The sequence below is a fragment of the Melampsora larici-populina genome, assembly GCF_000204055.1.
Source record: "Melampsora larici-populina 98AG31 unplaced genomic scaffold MELLAscaffold_2, whole genome shotgun sequence".
Classification (NCBI taxonomy): Eukaryota; Fungi; Basidiomycota; class Pucciniomycetes; order Pucciniales; family Melampsoraceae; genus Melampsora; species Melampsora laricis-populina.
Window position 1 is genome coordinate 1,541,786 of NW_006768766.1, and position 20,218 is coordinate 1,562,003.

Consider the following 20,218-nt stretch of genomic DNA (forward strand, 5'->3'; position numbering starts at 1 on the left):
GAAAGGTATATAAGGAGGGGGTCTGGAGGCGAAATATGGGGAGTTTTAATTGTCCAATTGTCCAATTTGTCCAAGTGTGTGTGTGGGTGCTTATTGAGTAGTTTTTTGTTAGTGTTTTATTTAAAGCGTTAAAGTGTTTAATTCAAAGTGTCCTTTAAAAGTATTAGACTTTTAAAAGTGTTAGCTATTAGTTTTAAATGATCAAAGTTAAATTCTGTGTTAACTATCTAGCAAAGATAGTAATTAAATAGTAGTATCTGTGTGTGTCTCAAGTTTAGTGGTAGTTCTTATTTTTTTAGTGGAATTCTTTTGGCAAATAAACTTCAATCATCTCAAGTCTACCTGTAGAAGTTTAATCAACTTCTATCATCATCATCATTATCAACTTTCTTCATTATTATTTTTAGTCTTCCTACAAGATCTTAGTGTTGGAACTTATTTGAAAGTCATTGGACTGTGAAGCACATTTAATTATTTGTGTAGTGTTGGTTTATACTTTCTTCAACCCTAGTCTATTCACTTTAAGTGTCTAGAGGACTCTGGTGACCACTCAGTACTGTCTTTGGACAAGTCAGATCTATTTCGAACCTAGGTTTGGTACTGATTTATCAGTAGAAAGAATAAAATAACATTATTACAGGTGTTGGTTGTGCGTAGCAGGAAGATTTGTTTTAGAATTGCACTCCTCTGCTCTGAACTTAGAGATTTCTAAAGGTTGAGGGCAGCTTAACTGCAACTTGTTGTACTTCCATTCTCTCCGGCGGTACTTCATCCCCTCTCCGGCTCAGCCTACGCTACACTGCGTAAGAGTTCTACACCGGGGCTGTGGAAAGTAAGACAACATTGTCTACAAAGCCTAGAGCTGTTGCTGACAGTATGTTGTCAGTTACTTCTAGTAGCGATGAATTGTACAATAGGTAGAGGAGGGGAGACAGGGGTGAACCCTGGGGCAATCTGTGATTTAGGTTGAACTGTTGTGATTCAAAGCCATTGAACGTGAGTGTGGTTTTTCTATCCATCAAGAAATCGTGAATGAGGTTGAGAGTTTGGGAGTGAAATCCTTTCTTCTCAAGTGTGTCCATCAGGCGGGGGTGGTGAACAGAAGGAAATGCTGATTTAACATTGGCAAAAAGTCCTCCCACCACTTTACCTTGTGCCCATTCTTGTTTTATCCAAGAGACGAGGTGGACCAGGGCCTCTTGGCTTGAACGGTTTGGTCTGCCACTGTAATGGCCTGTGTGCAGAAAGCGGTGTCGTTCTGCTTGTGCTGAAAGGTGTAAGGTTAGCAGTTTTTCACAAAAAATTCCTAACATGGTCAGGAGAGCGATTGGTCTGTATGCCGAACATGACTAACGTGTGGGCATATGCAGCTCAAACATACTTGTTTTCATATATATGGTTATGTGTGCCTTTTAGACCCACATTTATATTTTTTCAATGTCAATAGATGTCTTGGAGTGACCGGTGATTGGGGCCCAGGGGTTAGTACAAATGAATCAGATCAGAAGATCTATCATGCTTCTTTTCCCTTGTGTGTTCCTTCCACATATCACCCAATTAAATCAATTATCATAATCATATGTACTGGGGGTGTATCTTCTCCTTCACACTGTGACTTGATGTCCTGGATTGGCTCAATAATTGGTTCTTTGCTATGCGCTCCCACATAAACTATTCCCCACAGGGTAGTTGCTGATATCAGAGTTGCCAATTTCAAGGTAAATTGGGAAGTATGTAAATGTTACCATTCACCAATTTCAAAATAACATGTATATAAGCATCACATCATACTTCTTGATTGCACATTTTCACTGACCAAAGAGTGCACTGCCAAGGAACACTCTTTTAATCCTTGCCAATAGGCTTTTGGAGGAGCCTCAGTGTCAGCCCTGAGCCCTAATTACAGGACCATGGGCTAACAGTACCATATTTAATAATGAAATATTGTATAAAGCCATAAGCTACATCTCAAAGCTCAGTGTCAAGTAGGGCTGTGACCCGGACCCCGCCCTGCCTGGCCGAGTCTGCCCGACACCCTCTGGAGAGCTGTTGGTCCGCGCCCCGGGGCCACAGAACCTCATGTGTTGTACTCACAAAGGCACCCTGAGGGTGCTCGGGCGGGTCGGGCACCAGGGCTGCCGATCATCCCAAGCTGTACAACTCGTGGTTTTTGTGCCTAAAACCTAAGCCTGACTCTGCCTGGCCCCTAGGCCTCAAGTTCAGGGCGCGCCCTGCCTGGCCCTTCACCATTTTTGTAGGCCCTTCACCATGTAAATATCCTTGTAGCACGTCGACATGCACACACGAAAGACTTTCCTTAAACCCTGTAACAACCCATCAAAGAGGTGCCACAACAAGCACATCTTCCCCTTATCACCTGGGAGGTTGAAAGTCAGTTGACCCCTGCTGACAACAAAGGATTCTGCAAATCCTTTGAACAAATCACAAAGCACACAGGGTGCTCAACAACAATCTCAGTCTAAATTTGACCAAAAGACTTGGAGATTTATTTCAAAACTCTCCGTGTGTGCACGTCGACGTGCCACACGGATATTTACATGGTGCCTTGGGTTTCTTTGCAGCCAGGCCGGGTCGCAGTCCTAGCACTGTCAAGAGCCACTCAAACATATGTATGTAATGTATTAAATACATGATAAACCTAACCCAAGTGTCAACCACAAGTTGACACGTGAATAGACAAGACTCACACACCAACCACAAGTTGACACTGGAACTGAGACTATAAAAATCCCCCCATCTTTGACTACCATCACAACTAGGGCTGCGACCCGGCCCTGAGTGTGATCGGGCCGCCCCGGGGCATCGCCAAGCTGCGAGGAGACCAGAGGACCTCTCAGAAACTCTCAGGGCTGACTGAAGTAGCAAAGCTTCCTCCTTTTTAAGGAGTCTAAAGCAGCCTTCAGGATCTTTGGTTCACCAAAGTGTAAAGCCTGCCCCTCACAGTCTCACAAGGTTAGAGCACACTAACTCTTAATTGGCCTTAGTATTCTCTTCTCTTTCTCAAATCCTCTTCTTAGAGGTCAACTAGCTGTAGTCTTCACTTGGGTGTACCACGTGAAGACCACACTTTACCTGTATTGCCACATCCTTAGTGAAGAGTATGCCTAACAGATGCGCACTCTTCACATGCAAACTCATCCTAATGGAGGAAATTGAATCACAATAAAGGAACACAATCAAGACAGTCTCAATGCATTTTCATTCCACTGTGACCAATCACAGGGGCAAAAATTGATGCTCACAACTATGTGAGCGTTGAAATTTTCCTGTTTTGTTCCCATTTGTTTCCCATTTGTTTCCAATTTGTTTCCCATTTGTTTCCCATTTGTTTCCCTTTTCTTTCTGTTTGTCAGCTGATTACGTGATCATCAGGAACTGAGCAGACAAACTAAGCCTTCCTCAGCATTTATTCCTGAGCAAAGAAGTCTGAGGAAGGGCTGATCCATCTGCTCAGCTGATCCTGAGCGGCATTCCCTGGTTCAGTAAGCTCCAAGGGATGCCACCAATGTATAGCTTAGGGGCTGAGCTGAACTGAGTATTCCCTTAGCTAAGTCTCTGAAGTATCCCCCAGATGGATCACAGAGCGCCAAGCTTGCCTCAAGCTTGATGGCTCCGGAATGAAGCCTGAGGCCCGTCTGCTCGTTCAACTGAGCTGCTCAGTTATTCCTCAGGGGCATCCCTGAGATCAGGAGGATCCGGAGGATTTCACTGCTCATTGGATGAGGGGCTGCTCAGTTATTCCTCAGGGGTATCCCTGAGATCAGGAGGATCCGGAGGATTTCACTGCTCATTGGATGAGGGGCTGCTCAGTTATTCCTCAGGGGTATCCCTGAGATCAGGAGGATCCGGAGGATTTCACTGCTCATTGGATGAGGGGCTGCTCAGTTATTCCTCAGGGGTATCCCTGAGATCAGGAGGATCCGGAGGATTTCACTGCTCATTGGATGAGGGGCTGCTCAGTTATTCCTCAGGGGTATCCCTGAGATCAGGAGGATCCGGAGGATTTCACTGCTCATTGGATGAGGGGCTGCTCAGTTATTCCTCAGGGGTATCCCTGAGATCAGGAGGATCCGGAGGATTTCACTGCTCATTGGATGAGGGCCTGCTCAGCTAGTCCTCAGGGGCATTCCTGGCCGGATCAGAAGGATCCAAAGGATGTCACTGAGTATTGGCTGAGGGGCTGCTCAGTTGATCTCAGCCCCTCAGTGTGAAAAACTTTATCCGGGGATATCACTGAGGATTAGCTGAGCAATGAGCAGATGGGATGACGCTTTTATCAGGCTTCATTCCTTAGCAAGGAAGTCTGAGAAAAGTCCGGCCCATCAGTGATCCAGTCAGGGGATGCTACTGAGTATTTGCTGAGCAGCTCAAATGGGACGCCCCTGGGCAGGCTTCTTCACTGAAAAATGAAGCCTCAGGAAGGTATAGTTCATGTGCTCATCTTCATTTTGAACAAATTGCTGAGTATTCAGTGCCTCATGAGCTGATCCTGAGTACTCATCGGGAATCAGTTATTGTTCATCCAAGATGGAAATGAGCCTTCTCAATAAATGTCAAGTAAAATATGAGAACCACAGGATGATCACCTGAACGCAAACAAGATTGTGAATTGAATCAATCTGAAAGAAAATGAATCTTTTTTGGAGAATTCCAAAAAGTCTACAACGCTCACATGTATGTGAGTATCTATTTTGGCCCCTGTGAATGCTGCCATTATATACTATCCTATACTGGATTTGATATACTTGGTATAGTACATCTCCAAATATACTATAGTATAGTCAAAATATACTTGGTAAAATTGAAAGATACTGAAGTATATTTAGAAATACTTGTCAACAAATTATATAGGTGTCTTCCAGGTATATGAGTAGCATAGTATAAGTACAAATATACTGGTATAATTCTTATCATTCTCAGTATAATATAATGGTATAGTATAGTGGTAGCCTTGATTCTACCAAAAGCAGTTGTTACAGAAGGTCACAAGTATGTAACAAGTCCTCTTCATTAAATTTAACAATGTAGAGCTGAGACCTCCATTGCTCAATGGCCACAATTATTGTGTACAAATATGACTTCTGTCAAATTCTAAGGTTTCACAGAATGACAGATCTGAGATACCAAAATTTGGTGGGATCTGTTGTTTATTACAAATTTCAAGATGGACAGAGCAACAGAACAGCAGATCACACCAAAATTTTGGTATCTGTTGTTCTGTGAAATCTTCTGTAAAATTCTAAATTTGCCATAAGCCGTATTTGTACACCTTACTTGGAGGGTAACCCAGGTTTCATTGTAGAGACACACCACCAACCCAAAAAGAATGACTGGTGAGTTTTGTTTTTGCAGTAGAGCTCCACACTTTAGAGACTAGTGTCTGTCATTGTGGCTTTGTAAGTGTTCTCTCAGGTCTGGCTCACAGCACTGAGGTTAGCGTGCAGTGCTGCACTGCGCTGTGTGCACCACTGCTGCTTAACTACCTGGATAGTGGATATCCCAAGGACTACATATTTTGCTATCCATTGGGGCCAGAATATCTTGGAACTACATTTCCAACTACCAGCACCAGGGTTTAGTAAACATATCATCATACTGTGTGCTAAATCTTGCATCTCACCAATATACCCTTCATCCAAAGACTCTCAATTGTTGATAGAAGATGAGAAACAATTGACTCAAGAAGTGAAGATCTTAATATTAGGTTCTGGAGAGTTAGTGTTTAAATTGCAATCAATCACTTCTTTCATCCTCATTAATTTATTTTATATATTTTTCTTCTGTTGATCAGGTTGGATAAAACAACCATACTTCAACAAATGCAAATTGTTCATAATTGTGGTGGTTTGACTAGTACACAGAGAGAACACTTGTCCTAGCTTTCAAAGTAAACTATAACATAAGAACTCAAACAAATTAGTTACATTTGATCTGCAGACATGAGAACAAAACCTGGACCAAATATATATACATAGCCAAATCCTGATCAATGCTTTTGACCCCTGGTTCATGAGGTTTTGTCTGACACAGGCTAGAAAAGACACCCATGACAAGGGGCCCTGCAGATCACTACATGATCATCCAATTCCAATGATCTATCAAAATTGTTGCTGCCCAACATATTATCAACATCATGTCCTATCCCAAAGTTGTGCATTTGGTCTGTAATCAGCATACAAACTCCAGAATTAGGGTACTCAAAGCAAGTATGTACATGTACACACTTTTTCTACATATTTTTTTTGCAGGGAAAACAAGACCAAAAGTATATTTTTGTTTTTTCCCCGCCAAAAAAAAGTACCTAGCGCAAAGTATGTATGCCTACATACTTGCTTTGAGTACCGCAAATGTATACTCTCATACCATTCCCCATTCCTCTGACTCTCCATCAAGAAAAATGACAGATACAAGAGAATCATGTAAGTTAAGTCTGAGGAAAATACTATGGAAAAAACGCATTCTAATTTCTAACAGTCTCTGTCATACTTGAACTTGCACCACCATTCAGACAATTTATTTTTGCCATTTGTTACAAGTTTGATTCTGTGTTATGTACATTATGCATACATATGGTGAATGGTCCCTCACTTTTCCTACTGTATACAGCTGATACATAAGTAAATGTTGATGGCGTGACTTATCTTTTGTAATTTATGTAATTCATTGTTACAAAGCCTATAACCCTAACCCTATATATACCCACACACCCTCACTTTTTTCATTTTTACTTTCCCACTTTGCCCCGCTCCCAGTGACCCAGTCCCTTCTTGGCGTTGTACCCCCATGATCCGAGCTCAGTGCTGCCCCGTCCAACTCTGATCAATCCGATCCGATCCGAGGGCGCTGATTTGATCTCCACATCATTTGACCAAAAATATTTGATTTCCATTCTCGATCCGCGCTTGTTGATCATCCTTTTCAAACTTGTGCAAGAACCATGCAAGACCGACGTGTAAGAAACGTGCAAGTTCGGTGCAAGTTCCACTCATATCTTGCACAGAATTTGCATGAATCATTTCTGAAGTTTGAATGCATTGCCATAAATCTGCGCCTTTCGGTAGCTTTTGACTGTTCTAATTGGACGGTTGTTTCGCGTTGGCTATTTTAATAGTCGTTGTTTATTTGTTTTCTCCTGAAAGATACAAAGATTAAACAAAGATAAACAACTCAAACACTGGCTGCCGATCTGAAACAAAAGTTTCACTGTCGATCACGAAGAAAATATACCAAAGCAGCGTAAAAACATTGGTAAAGTGAGACTGAGGGGTATTGGCTTCAATGACATTCTGCTTGCCCCAGCGGTTGAAAGCAATTATGCAAGGTGTTCAACTGGATACATACATAGTTGTGACTCAGCTGACACTTACGCAAGCAGGCAAAGCCGGGTTGTTCGATGACCTTGCAATCAGGCCGACAGCCTCCTTTCGTGAGCTTATTCATAATCTATCATGTAGGCTGAGACTGGGACATATATTCATCAAGAATGTAAGTCCCCTGGGCAGACCACCCTGGGCTTCCTCTCACAGCCCCTCTGGAGTCTGTCTCAATCAGCTGCCGAGATTCAATTATGTGAATAGAATCTTATGAACGGGACCGCACCTGTGGTTCGATAAGGAAGGGTTGAAGGTCTACCGTCTCCGTACATGGATAGATAGACTTGTGAAAGGATTGTTGTCTATATAAAACTCAGGAGTCTTTCATATAAGATGGGGCGAATAAACAGAGTGTCTGAGGAGAAGGAGGCGGTGGTTCTCTAAATGGGTGGGGGACTTATGACCATCTGGACTCATATTAATCTATATATTGAGATGAATTACCTAACAGGGGGACTGGATTGATGAGTTGCAGACTGTGTAAATTGGAAATACGTAGGAATCGATAGGGTTTACATGTTGAAGGTTGAAACTTGAGAGTGTGTATGTAATTTTTTTTGTATAAGATAAAGAGACTCATTCGATTTCCATCTCCCCATTTCCCAACTTCTTTTGAAGCCAAAGCAGATCACCGTTTACCATCTTAACTTATCAGTCTATCTCTCACTCACAAAACAATACCGTATAACAACTCTACTGTCTAATAGTCTATCTTTGAACCTTCAAAGCTCCTCAAATCATGTCTCATTCGAATGGTAATGCTTCCAATGGACACCACGCAAATGGAAATGGATCAGTACCACTCCCTTCTGACACCCTAAGCCCTACTTCACCGGATTTCAGGCAAATGTCCAACGTCAACGAGTACATCACCTCACCTACTTCCCCAAATCACTCTGCCGGACCAAACCTTGGTAGATGGTCACCTCACACACCTTCATCTGACAACACCAGACCCCGGGATGTTGGAATCTGTACGTTATATGTTCAGAAGCTCTCACTGGTGAAAAGCCTCAGCTGACATTGCTCTAAACTTTACAATCCGATCGTGATTCAGTGGCCATGGATGTTTATTTCCCTAAACGGTGTGTTTCACAACCCGATCTTGAAAAATTCGATCAAGTGGCCGCTGGAAAATATACCATCGGTTTAGGTCAAGAGCGCATGGCGTACTGTGACGATCGTGAAGATATCAATAGTTTCCTTTTGACAGGTTAGTGCTTTGATTTATTTGGACTCTCGCGTCATTTTCACACTTGCTTACACATCTCTCTTGTTTCAATGAACCAGTGACCCAATCTTTGTTACAAAAGTACGATATTGATCCTCGATCAATTGGTAGAATTGACGTTGGAACCGAATCCATCATTGATAAATCAAAATCAGTCAAAACTCTACTTATGGATCTTTTTGCTACATCCGGAAACACCGATATCGAAGGAATTGACTCCAAAAACGCTTGTTACGGTGGTACTGCCGCTCTCTTCAACGTGATCAATTGGGTCGAGGGAAGCAGCTGGGATGGACGATACGGTCTCGTCGTTGCAGGTGACATTGCAGTCTATGCCGACGGTCCTGCTCGACCAGTTGGTGGGGCTGGAGCAGTTGCTATGCTCATCGGTCCCAATGCACCTCTTGTGTTTGAGCGTGAGTGTCTTAAGTGTTGCCCATTACTCTTTGTTCAATCGAAATTGACGTGATCCCAATTTACCTTTTTGAAGCCACACACGGCACCCACATGATCAATTCATGGGACTTTTACAAGCCTGAACTCGCTTCGGAATTCCCCGAGGTAGACGGGCCACTTACTTTAGTAGCTTACCTGTCAGCCTTGGACAACGTCTATGACCGATACAGGGAAAAACGATGCAAAAAACTCGGGTTGAAGCCCTCAAGCGCTGATCAGGATCCTAAGGCTCAACTTCAGTTAGATTATTTTGATTACGTAGCCTTCCATGGACCTTACGGAAAATTGGTGCAAAAGGCCGCTGCCCGTCTCGTAAGTCTTTGTACAATATCGTGATGTTTGTACGTGCCAATGACTCTTTGTCTCCTTGCAGTTATACCTAGATTTTTTGAGCGACCCTGATAACAAAAAATTCGAAGGAGTCGATAAGGCCTTGGCATCCATGCCTCGCTCTAAGACTTATAGTCACAAGGACCTCGAGAAGACATTCTTGAAGCTTGGAAAAGAAATGTACGACACAAAGGTAGTCCCTACCACCAAATGCATGAAACAACTCGGAAACATGTACACGGCTTCGCTTTACGGTGGATTAGCGTCTCTTCTTGATTCAGTTGAAGACGCATCGAGCTTTGTGGGTAAGAAGATAGCCATGTACAGTTATGGTAGTGGGTTGGCTTCTAGTTTTTTCGAAATCTCTGTCAAGGGTGACGTGAGTGAGATCAAACAAAAGATGAACTTGAGCAAGAGGCTAGAAGAAATGACCGTGAGCTCGTGTGAAGAATGGCAAAAAGCTCTTCATGTGAGTAATTTTTTTCTTGTGCAACTATCATTTATCTCAGTCTTTAAGTTGGCGGGGCTAATCAAAAAAACATTTTCCGCATTTGTATTCAGTTGAGAGAAGAAAAGCATAACATCAAGGACTACACACCTACAGGTGAACTTACTAACTTGTGGCCTGGACAAACTTACCTAGAAAGTGTTGATAAGACGTGGCGCAGAACCTACCGTAGCACATGATAAATCCTTACCCACTCACTAAAAAACCAATCCTCCTATACTATACGTGTCAAAACTCAATCCCTTTGGAAAAAAACACCGAAACACGATATAACTAGTCTCGTAAATTATTGTTATAAAAAAATAAAAATCATGATTCTATACGACACTATGCTCTATATATACTCTTTCTTTCTTTCTTGCTTGCTTTACCACTGATAGTATTCAATTAAATCTCATAATGGCCAAATTTGACTTGGCTTCAATGAAACCCAAGTTTGACGGTCTGTGCTGCTTACCAGTAGAGAATTGAGATTGAGGTAACTACTGAGTTGCTGGGTACCAAAAGGGTACTGTGATAAAGACAAAAGTGAAGTGTGATTTGATTTAACTGTTATGAGATATGTGGCAGAGTGCTTTCTTCCAATTTGATAGAAGGTGATTGATGAATTCACCTATCTGATTCTGACAAAATTTCAGATGGTCACTACACAAAGACGCTTAATCATATCGAATTGGTAGTTACTCAAAAAGTAGGCAAACTTTTCATTGACACGAATTTCAAGAATCACTCTTTCATAGACTTGATGGTATCTGGACATGAAGTTATCTTGAAAAGATAGTTTTTGCAAAAGATAGGGGTCCCATTTTCTCGATGACATTGAATTTTCTCTTATTCCTTTCCTTTCCTTATCAGAATTGCTTCTCAGAATTGCTTGTTTATTCTGACATTCGCTGTGGTCTGCGATACATAAACCTATTCCACAAATTCAAGTAACAATTCTAGAGCAATTTTGGATCCACAACCATTATGCCCTAATCGTGTATCCACTGTCAAAAGTGGAAAGTAAGGAAAGTATCACTTGACTCTATGTACCTCGACTTCATAGTTTTCTCTGCTTGGTCATCAAGGGCTGATAAAACCCCCGACCTTTCCTTGACATACACATCTTTGAAGATTCAAACTCCGTCTGTCAGATGTCATCCAACAAAAGTCTTCGCAGTTTAGTTCCAATTTGAAGGTCTATGTACAGTCATTTAAGAAAAGCTTGCCCCAAATTGCCCGCAAAACTCAAGCGAATTGGCGGGGAATTTGGGGCAAGCTCTTCTTAAATGACTGTATTACCTATATCTTATCTCCCAATCATCGTTCCCCAACGCTTTTGTCCATAGGGTTTTCCATCTTTATTTCCATTTCAAGGGTCTTCTTGACTTGCGTAAACATATTCCTTGTCACTTTAGCTATCACATAGCAGGAGAGACAGGCAATTTCATTCAGCCAAAGTAAGGTCTCGTTAAGTGAAATCGAGACTAGAGTCTGGAATGACCTCACAACACTTCAGAAGACACATGGTTCAAACTGATATTCAGAATGTGAATCTAAACGCTTTAAGCCTTTCATTGAGGATGCAAATTATCAACTTTATGACTTCCAGAAGATTTTGTCGATGTCCATCAGAACTTCACAAACATGCATCACCAAAGAAATGTTCCTTGACAAGGCTGATGAATGCTTAGTGCCTTTTTCCCTCCTCCCTTGGGGAGTTGGAATTGGTGAGCCACTCTGTCATGCACATGCATCAGGCCCTATGTCTAATTTTCATCTTCATTCGCTGCCTACAATTTTGAATCTGCCACCCTCCAAACCTCGGCCTTTTTTATTCAGGACCAAATATAGTCTGCGCAATGCTTCATACATATCTTGTTCCTAGTGCCGCGGCGATGCATTCATTCATGATTAAGGAACCTTTCTAGATGGCAATCCTATGAGCGGCCAATCTGAGAAAAGTCAGTCTAAACACTAGACAAATTTCCCGAAATTTTTTATATAAAATGACAGCCTCATGATATCAAGGAGACCTTCCGTTCGCATACTACATCGTATTCTTTATACCAACAATTTCGCAATCTTACTCCTCTCGACTTCTTATTTTTCCGCTACCGTTACACCATTCTTGAATACTTCTATCCTCAATTAACTCTTCTCAAAAATGCCTCAATTAACTTTATCCCGTTCACGCTTCGTTGTCGGATCTGTGCTCCAGAGCTTGGCGCCGAAGTCAAGATCAAAGAAACAACAATCATCTGATTCTGATGTGAATATTCCTTTGATTGTCCATCAAAGTATCAGGAAGCTGTCAATCTCGTTAGAAGGATACTCATCGGGCGCTTCTCTTTCCATGTCCTCAAATTCAGGCCCATCGGACCGCAGAAGACTCGCTACCCCTTCCGGAAGACACGGAGGTGAGCTGACTCCTTCACGTCGACCGCATAAGATAGTCTTTATTGACGCGCTCTATTTTAACTAAACAGTCCGAAGATATTCATGTTGATCCACATTTCAACATAAATATCTTAAAAAGATATAATGCTCAATGTTCGGTAAGCTACTTCACATCATTAGCTCTACATCCATTCAGCTCGCATGTCGCGTTCGGGGTTCTAAGTCTTTTCATGTCCATAGAATAAAAAGCCATTCAGAGAGCCTCCCGTCAGCGAAAATTTCTCACAGCGGGTCATAATGGAATACGAACAAGTTGATACCGATGACGAGCGTCCAATTGCCCGCTTTCCACAAGCGCGGCCCCTCGTGAGTTTTCAGGCAGAGGCTCTACTCGGAATGTCCATGCTGATATCTCTTTCTCTTTCGACCGATCTTGCCAGCCAAAACGACGCCAGCCAAAGAAGCGTCAGTCAAATCAAGTTGAGGAGTCTTCCCTTTCACAGCGTAGCCAGTCCATTCGGAAGGCGGATTCGAATGCCAAAATGACGTGGAGTGAGACATTGGCCGCAAGATTTGAGGAAATGTCACTAGCGTCTTGCGGTCTCTGCGTTGTAAGTGCACCATGTCTTTTTTATTTTCCTTGGAGAATTATTGATCAGGTAAAAGCAAATGTGGTGACCATGTATGCTCATCATGTCTTTCATTCTACCATAGAACTTGGGTATTGAAGCAAAAGGAGTACCCACACTTGAGTCCGAGAACCAATCGGATTCGCAGCTTGCGACGCCAAAAGCAGTCAACCAGAATTCTTTCATGGAGACTCCGAGGTTGACCTTATCGACCAGCACTCCATCTACGAATGAAGACTTTCTCACTCCTGCGAGGCCCAATGTGAAACCTTTGGGCGATAGGGTTTACATCACTCCTTCTCCGCCGATCCTGTCCGTTTCCCGAGTCACTCGACGTAAAATCCAACCGGGAAATTATCGAGCGCTTCATGATTTCACGCTTCTTTCGCCGGTACGATTCACATCCACTGTCTCGCCAAGAGGTCAAAAAGCCCTCTCTGGCTCTGGAGTGAAAAATATCAGCCCCAAGATATTCCTTCCTGAGTTACGTGAACAGGCTCGAACATGGCGGGAAAGAGATCTTGAAAAGGCGGAGGTGGAAAGCATATTATCAGACACTGAGAGTCTGATGGATCCATTCATTCACAAATGTGGAGTTTTCAGGATGGCGAAGTGACTTATGTCACGCGCTTGTGTCGTTCTATTATGTGCACCTGGTTCTTTGTTTTTGATATTCGACCGTGACTCTTTGTTGACTGCACGTCACTATTTTACCTGTTGTTTTCATTGTCGTACATCTTTTGTTTTCTTGCCTCAAAAAAGTAACCTACTTCTTTTAGTAGGCTTAGTTCTTCATACTCTTAAATTACTAAAATTGATAACCTGCTGTCTCACAAGGGTCGCTTTCTTTACGCTTGACCATTTAGGACCAAGTCATCTCGCCTTGCTGCCTGCGACAGTAGGAGAGGTGCCGCAGCCCCAGTCGCGGCACAATGGCCTGTAGACTCCATAGAGTTGAGTGCGAAGCTTGGAATGCGCCAATTTGTGAACCGCGTGACGTACAACCACATCAAGAAGTTGGATTCACATGGCCAAAAAAAATCCAGAGCTTTGACCATCGTAGATGGGTTTATAATTCCCTGACTTTAGTTTCTTCTCCCTCCTCGTATTCAAAGATTCTCAGGTCCCTAGATTATGACCTTCCGATTCATCTTCATTTCTTTACTTGGCGAGATCGTCTTACAACAATATAGTCTTACAACATCATGTATTCAAGATACTAAAACTGATGAGGGCGGAATCGAGATCCTCATTACCCTAGCTAGCTTTTGCCCGATTGGGTACCTGATTGTTTTCCTTACCAAATATCCTCTTTACAAACCAATTGACTACTCCGATGCTCACGCGTACCGCCAGAGGCGTACGGCTAGATTCTGTCGAAGGTAACCGAGGATCCATTCCCAATGGGCACTTGACCCCGAACACCTTCTCACCTGCTCCGACTGTCATCAGTCTTAGCGCTGACCGAAATCCGTCTTCGTGAAATCCGTAGCCAGTCCAGGCTCCTACAAAGCTCATCCTGCCTTTGGTCTGGATCTCTGAAATCTTATCCTGCGCCGCCACACTCTAATATACCAGCTTGTCAGTTACACCATCTAGACTTGCAATTTGAAAGATGTGCACCCACTTCGGCCGAATAAACAGGGTGATGATACGTCCACCTTCCGATGATATCTTTAGGAAAGATCGCATTATCGGGAGGGTTGAGACTGACAAACACAGGTCCGTGCACGCTCTCTGGTAACGTATCAGGCTGAAGCCGATTCATCCAGTAAGTCCTTTACATAGTCAGTGATAGTCAGTAATTGACATTGATCTTGTTTTGCAACAATCGAACTAGAAGAGTAGTAAGGGCAGACCAACAGACAAACGGTGTCTTCCAAGGAACCTTTCTCATAGGCCTCTCCCGAATCGTGAATCAAATAATTCCAAGCTGTCCAACAGTTACGTTCTTTGGGCATAAGGCTCGGATCAGAATGCAGCACTGCGTGGTTGGCAGTACAAGAAAATCGAGATAATGTGGATAATGCCTGATCGCAGGCTGTGTCCGATGCAGAGGATGCCAGGATTTTTGATGTCTCGTCGGCGTGAGAAGCAAAAATCACCTGATCAAATGGCCCATATTCTTTCCCAGATTCGAGTAAGACAGTAAGCTTATCATCTTCCTCGCGGCGAATGGAGGTCACAGATGCACTTGTGTGAAGTTGAGGTTGAGGAAGTTTCCGCAATATAGCTTTTACATAGGTGTGAGCGCCCCCCGGGATTGTTAACCACTCTGGCTGGCCGAAGACTTGAAGTAGGTGATGGTTGGACAGAAATCGTACGAGGGTCTTTATCGGGAATAACAGAGCGGTTTTGTCTGCCGGGGTTGACCAGATGGCAGAAGTCATTGGCTGTTCGAATTGAGGTTCACATTTAACCCTATGAAGTCTCAAGCTGAACCCAGCAGGTGTAGGGAACGAAGGAGCGCACCAAAAGGTAATGACGCCTGAAAACATCTGAGTAGCCATTTTCGTTCAAGTATTCTCCAACACTTAACGATGGACGTGGATCAAGCAGGGCATCTGGGGCGTTGACATTGAAGCGGATTATATCCCACAACATGCGACCTTGAGCGCGCCAATCAGATGCTCCAGCAAATGCTGCCACTACACCTGTCCCAGCCCACTCATACTTTGAACCGACGCGAACTGAGAAAGACATTTCGGAGGGGCCACTACGAACGCCAAGTATATTGAGAAGTCGCGTGAAGTTAGGATAGGTGAGCCGGTTAAAAACGATGAAACCAGTGTCCACCATAGCATTGGTGGGGAGTTCGACGGTATGGGTATGGCCACCAACATAATCATTTGCTTCGAACAGCTCGACTTGGTGCTCGGAATGTTCATTCAAAAGCTGATCAAATCGTCAGTGAAACGTCAAGTACAGATCGTTCAGAAAATGTCTCAAAAGCTCACCCAGACAGCACCTAGTCCACTGATACCACCTCCAATGACGGCTACCTTCATTTTGGAATGAGCGAACGAGAGGCAAAGGTCGATCTGCGGGGCTAGACATCCTTCGACATCGATGCAGTGACGTCTTATTACGTCTTGGACGTCAACGGTCAATACCCAAAACACCGGGGCCGGCGCCCTGACCGTCAGTCAACTTGAGTCACCCCCCACTGCAACCCATCTTGAGTGACGCAAGAGTGCTGGTGATGACTTCACTGAAGTCTGAAAAGGCTTACAGGTATGGAAGTTGACAGTGCAAAAAGAATGTCTCTATGCTTCCTTCAGCTTGAATGACACCATGTTTTCTAGTATTCAATTGACATGCTCAAAATTATTTCCCAGACTGATTACTTCCTGATTTTAGATTATGTATCTCAATGAAAGGTATTGCAGGATCCATGAACCTGAACTAGAAGTTGTGATATATGAGATTGTGTCAAGATTTGGAATCATTGATCCTTGACTTTCACAGAAGGCTTGAATGAAGTTAACACTTGCCACTTTGCTTCAGACCTTGGCAACTCCTCACAACTGGAATGTTGACTTAGCTTTCAGAGTAAACTATAACATAAGAACTCAAATAAATCCGTTACATCTAATCTGCAGACATGAGAACAAAACCTGAACCAAATTATATAAATACATAGTTAAATTTCAATCAATTCTTTTGACTCCAACCCTTATATACTCTTTTTAATCTGATATTTTCAGTCATGCCAGGTCTGAATGTCAAGTTTCCTTTATAATCCAAAAGTTGCCACCATCTGAAGTCTCCTCTTCACCACAGCTGAACACTCCTCTGCATTGGTCAAAAAATATGTCTCAGAGAAGACATGAGTATGAAGATCAGCTGAAAGTCCAAGAAAGGTTTGTCTGCCACCTATGGGTCAAATATTTTACAATGAAGCTCACAAAATATACCGGCCAAGCACAAGAGACTTGGCAACATGAAGAAGTGGTGCTGTCAAGAAGCGTAGTGAATGATGGCAATAGAGTGGATTTGATACTGCGTCTTTCAAACTCCATCAAAGGCACCAAATTAAAAGCTTTGGGGAGAGCTCAAGTAACCACATGTGGAATCCATGGTAATAGGCCGATTATGCTATCTGGTACCCATTGGCATTGGTTTAATTGTCTCAGCATACAGGTAATTACTTGGGCACAAAGTTTGAAAGTTTGGCACCATCCTTTAATTATGGTTCTGTTCATTTGTCAAGGTTTTGGAATCTACAAACTTCCTCAATCAATTATATTTCTGCCCAAGCAGAGCTTTTGGGCACAAATAATCTGACGTTGATTGGATGTTAGCAGGCTGCAATACATTGAAAATCTTGTCCTTCAGTTATACAATGGTGATGATACGAATACACGACACAGAATCTGAAAAGTACAGTTAAACACTGAACTCAATAGCAAAACCTTCCCGTTTTGATTTTCGAAGGATCCTGACGATAAAAGAAAGCCAAGAGGGCCCAATGTGAGCGACATATGAAAGTTTTTCTATAGAAATTGTTGCCTATATTTCACACTTTCTCCTGATCACTCCGTGAAAATTACTGGAGCATACCTCAGCGAATGTCCTAGCGTCTTCAAACATGTCTATGGCTTGACTCGTATGCCAATACACGTGAGAAGAAAAACGGTTTAGAATGTGTGAGAGGTACTTGAACGATTTCCCCGGTGCGTTTGTTGATAGTGGCAAGATGAAGAATTTCGAGTTTATTCCTGTCAATGAGGATTCAAATTCAAGTTGGATATCAGTTATCTGAACATCAAACAATTGAAAAAGCAAGGGTTCCCAAATCCGCTGACATCTTTCCCCGTTGTGTGCTCTTAAGCCGGCACCTCATCTGTAGCTTATACGTTAGCTGGAAATTGCTTGGTGGCAATGTGTCTGAAGAGTCCACAGTTGCACGAATTCTAGCGTTTGTGTGAGGCATTGCGCGCTCTTCGAGGTCCCAAATGTTGATCAAATCACCCACAAGCTCCCATTTACCGATTGTGAGGCCCTTGGCGCGTAGAGGTTTGTCAAATGTGCGAACTACTCGAGCGGGGTGATCACTTGTAGTGAAATTGAGACATGTGCCATCAGGAAAGAAGCGCAAGTATCGGTAGTAGGTGACAAAGTGTGTAGGCTGTTGCGAGGCATCGTCAGAGAACGATGGATGAGAATAGACGTTAAAGTGAAATCATGAGCGAGACATCAGGCGATGGCTTTGTAATGCATGGACTAACAGTATACCAAGGATTGTCAGATTCCCCTAGACGAGGATAGCTGATAGGTGCAATGAAGCAACCATCTTCGCGCACTCGAGGTCTGCCATAATTTGGATCAATGGTCAGAGCTGCTCATATATGGAATCAGAAAGACGTATAAAAACTTGAAATTGAGATGAGAAGGGATGATATAATGTTGAAGGCAAAATGGTAACTCAAACTCTTCAATGTACATTCGACGCCAATCCATACCATGCCACCTGTGACAAACATTCCGAATGGCATCTTTAGGGTCCCGGGTGATACAAGTATCATCTTTCAAAAATTTGCGACTGTAAGTTTCTTCACAAATTGGTTTCCAAAGTTGATCTTCGAGCATTAACAATCTACTCAACCGTGACACTTGTGCAAAGCGCTCGATAAGAATTGCATGCGAATGTATGAAGGTAGAATTGCAAGGCTTGAGATACAAGTGGAATATGTATAACAAAATCTCGTGCGGTAAAGATCGTAAAGGACAGGGTAGAGTCAAGTCATCAGGCTCGAATTGATGGTTCCAATCGGGTTGCGTCGATGGTTCGGCATAATCACTTTCGGGTTGTTTGACCAGTGAAGATCGAGAATCCAAGGTAAGGCCAGATGTACCCGCGTCTACCGCACCATTGGAAGGTGATGCATCATCGATAAATTTGGATGTCTCAAAAACGTCACGAGACAGTCCATTTTTTTCAGCAGTCACATTTTCTTCGCTTGTCTCCAAGTTTTCTTCAGGCGAAAGTGTCGGGGGTCGAATCCATGGATTGTCCTTATAGCTTTGCAACAATCCTCGACGCAATTTCCGTGTGCTGCTTGGGTGATTATCAATTTGTTCTTTTGGCGGTGACGCAAGACGAACATGTTCTATACGAGTGCGCCTATTCTTGGGCAATTTCTGATGAGTTGACAGAGCTTGGGGAAGGCCAGGGAGGTTGTGCGCCATAGGCAATACTGTATGAGATTGAGCAGAACCCTCCATCTGATAATCATCTTCAGTGTGTATAGGTCTAGAGTATTTGAAAGGCGTATTATTGTCGCGAAAAGCCGTTGTTTTGCCTTTGCCATCGTGTTGCGTTTTGCCAGCCTCAGCTGGTACGAAGGTGATGAGGCTTTGATATTCCGATTGATCTAGCCTGTCGAATTGTTGCTCGAGTGCTTCAAGTTCTTGAGTGTTGAGGCAGTGATACTGACGATCGACCGCGGGATCAGCCTTGAATGCTGTACGATACAAGTCCAGAGCATTGTCCAACAAGCCTATCTTCTCGTAGTAGACGGCCATTGCATAAGTAATCACAGGTGAGTGGGCTCTCCGGTCAGGCATTCCATTAGTATTCGCAAATCCCAGGGTATCACTCGATTGATCAACATCCGAATGAGTTGGGTCCAGCCGCTGATCAAGATAACTATGATTTCTTGGAGACGATGGGCCTGGGTGCTGAGATGGAGCTGGCTCGGGCTCGCACAGGCGCGACGAATGAATCGGAGGGACTGGGCCCGTAATAGAGTTGTTCTTATCACATGAGGTAGTAGTAGGGAGGCGTTTGGTGCGTTCTTTGACTTCGTTGAGCCAATCGTGTCTGAATGACTCTAACAATTGTTGAGTAGATGGATCGATTGGGACTGGTGTTTGAAGAGACGACGATGAAGGCTGGGAAGGGTTCATCAAGGACAGAGTAAAGAATCAAGTAATCAGCGAGACCGAGGTTTGGCGACTATGAAGGAAGTGTAAACCCTTCTATCGATGGCTTTACACCTTACCACACTCCTAAACTTAACTAAGTCCCTGCCCAATTTGGGGGGTCTCTGAGTTGTATTTATGCTGTTGATATAGAAAAAATCAATCATCAGGCCTCCCATGACTCCTCCTGGCCTCTCACCACACCGTTGCTCCCATTTGCTCAACAAATTTCCTGATGATATCAAAAATGTTTTAAGCTAAGGAGATGAACGTGGATGGAAGGATATCAGGCCTTGGACTCCCCTTTGCCTTTGATTTCCTGTACTTGATTTGATTTCCAGTTGGTCAGATTTTGTCCTTG

The 20,218-nt window shown here is 43.2% G+C and overlaps 6 protein-coding genes across 6 annotated transcripts; 3 read left to right on the top strand and 3 right to left on the bottom strand.

Annotated features, from left to right (window-relative positions):
- Positions 1-8,000: 8,000 nt before the first annotated feature.
- Positions 8,001-10,351, top strand: MELLADRAFT_46585 (uncharacterized protein; the record flags this gene model as incomplete). Its single annotated transcript, XM_007404256.1, has 6 exons — positions 8,001-8,368; positions 8,452-8,607; positions 8,685-9,041; positions 9,116-9,393; positions 9,455-9,880; positions 9,973-10,351. The coding sequence occupies 6 exons, from the start codon at positions 8,134-8,136 to the stop codon at positions 10,096-10,098; spliced, it is 1,578 nt and encodes a 525-aa protein (XP_007404318.1).
- A 1,717-nt stretch (positions 10,352-12,068) lies between these two features.
- MELLADRAFT_101770 (uncharacterized protein) lies at positions 12,069-12,847 on the top strand (the record flags this gene model as incomplete). The annotated part of the gene is made up of 6 exons (XM_007404257.1): positions 12,069-12,173; positions 12,274-12,321; positions 12,391-12,459; positions 12,542-12,667; positions 12,742-12,766; positions 12,810-12,847. The coding sequence occupies 6 exons, from the start codon at positions 12,069-12,071 to the stop codon at positions 12,845-12,847; spliced, it is 411 nt and encodes a 136-aa protein (XP_007404319.1).
- Positions 12,848-14,040: 1,193 nt separating this feature from the next.
- MELLADRAFT_54662 (amine oxidase) lies at positions 14,041-14,933 on the bottom strand (the record flags this gene model as incomplete). The annotated part of the gene is made up of 3 exons (XM_007404695.1): positions 14,041-14,496; positions 14,558-14,708; positions 14,794-14,933. Coding segments are annotated over 3 exons (554 nt in total), but the record flags the coding sequence as incomplete, so codon positions are not given.
- Positions 14,934-15,264: 331 nt separating this feature from the next.
- MELLADRAFT_54664 (amine oxidase) lies at positions 15,265-15,966 on the bottom strand (the record flags this gene model as incomplete). Its single annotated transcript, XM_007404694.1, has 2 exons — positions 15,265-15,825; positions 15,888-15,966. 2 exons carry the CDS (start codon positions 15,936-15,938, stop codon positions 15,352-15,354), a joined length of 525 nt encoding a protein of 174 aa, XP_007404756.1.
- A 777-nt stretch (positions 15,967-16,743) lies between these two features.
- On the top strand, positions 16,744-17,310 carry MELLADRAFT_101771 (uncharacterized protein; the record flags this gene model as incomplete). Its single annotated transcript, XM_007404258.1, has 2 exons — positions 16,744-17,073; positions 17,269-17,310. The coding sequence occupies 2 exons, from the start codon at positions 16,744-16,746 to the stop codon at positions 17,308-17,310; spliced, it is 372 nt and encodes a 123-aa protein (XP_007404320.1).
- Positions 17,311-17,698: 388 nt separating this feature from the next.
- MELLADRAFT_101772 (uncharacterized protein) lies at positions 17,699-19,842 on the bottom strand (the record flags this gene model as incomplete). Its single annotated transcript, XM_007404693.1, has 3 exons — positions 17,699-18,061; positions 18,162-18,243; positions 18,377-19,842. The coding sequence occupies 3 exons, from the start codon at positions 19,840-19,842 to the stop codon at positions 17,699-17,701; spliced, it is 1,911 nt and encodes a 636-aa protein (XP_007404755.1).
- Between the last annotated feature and the right edge of the window lie 376 nt (positions 19,843-20,218).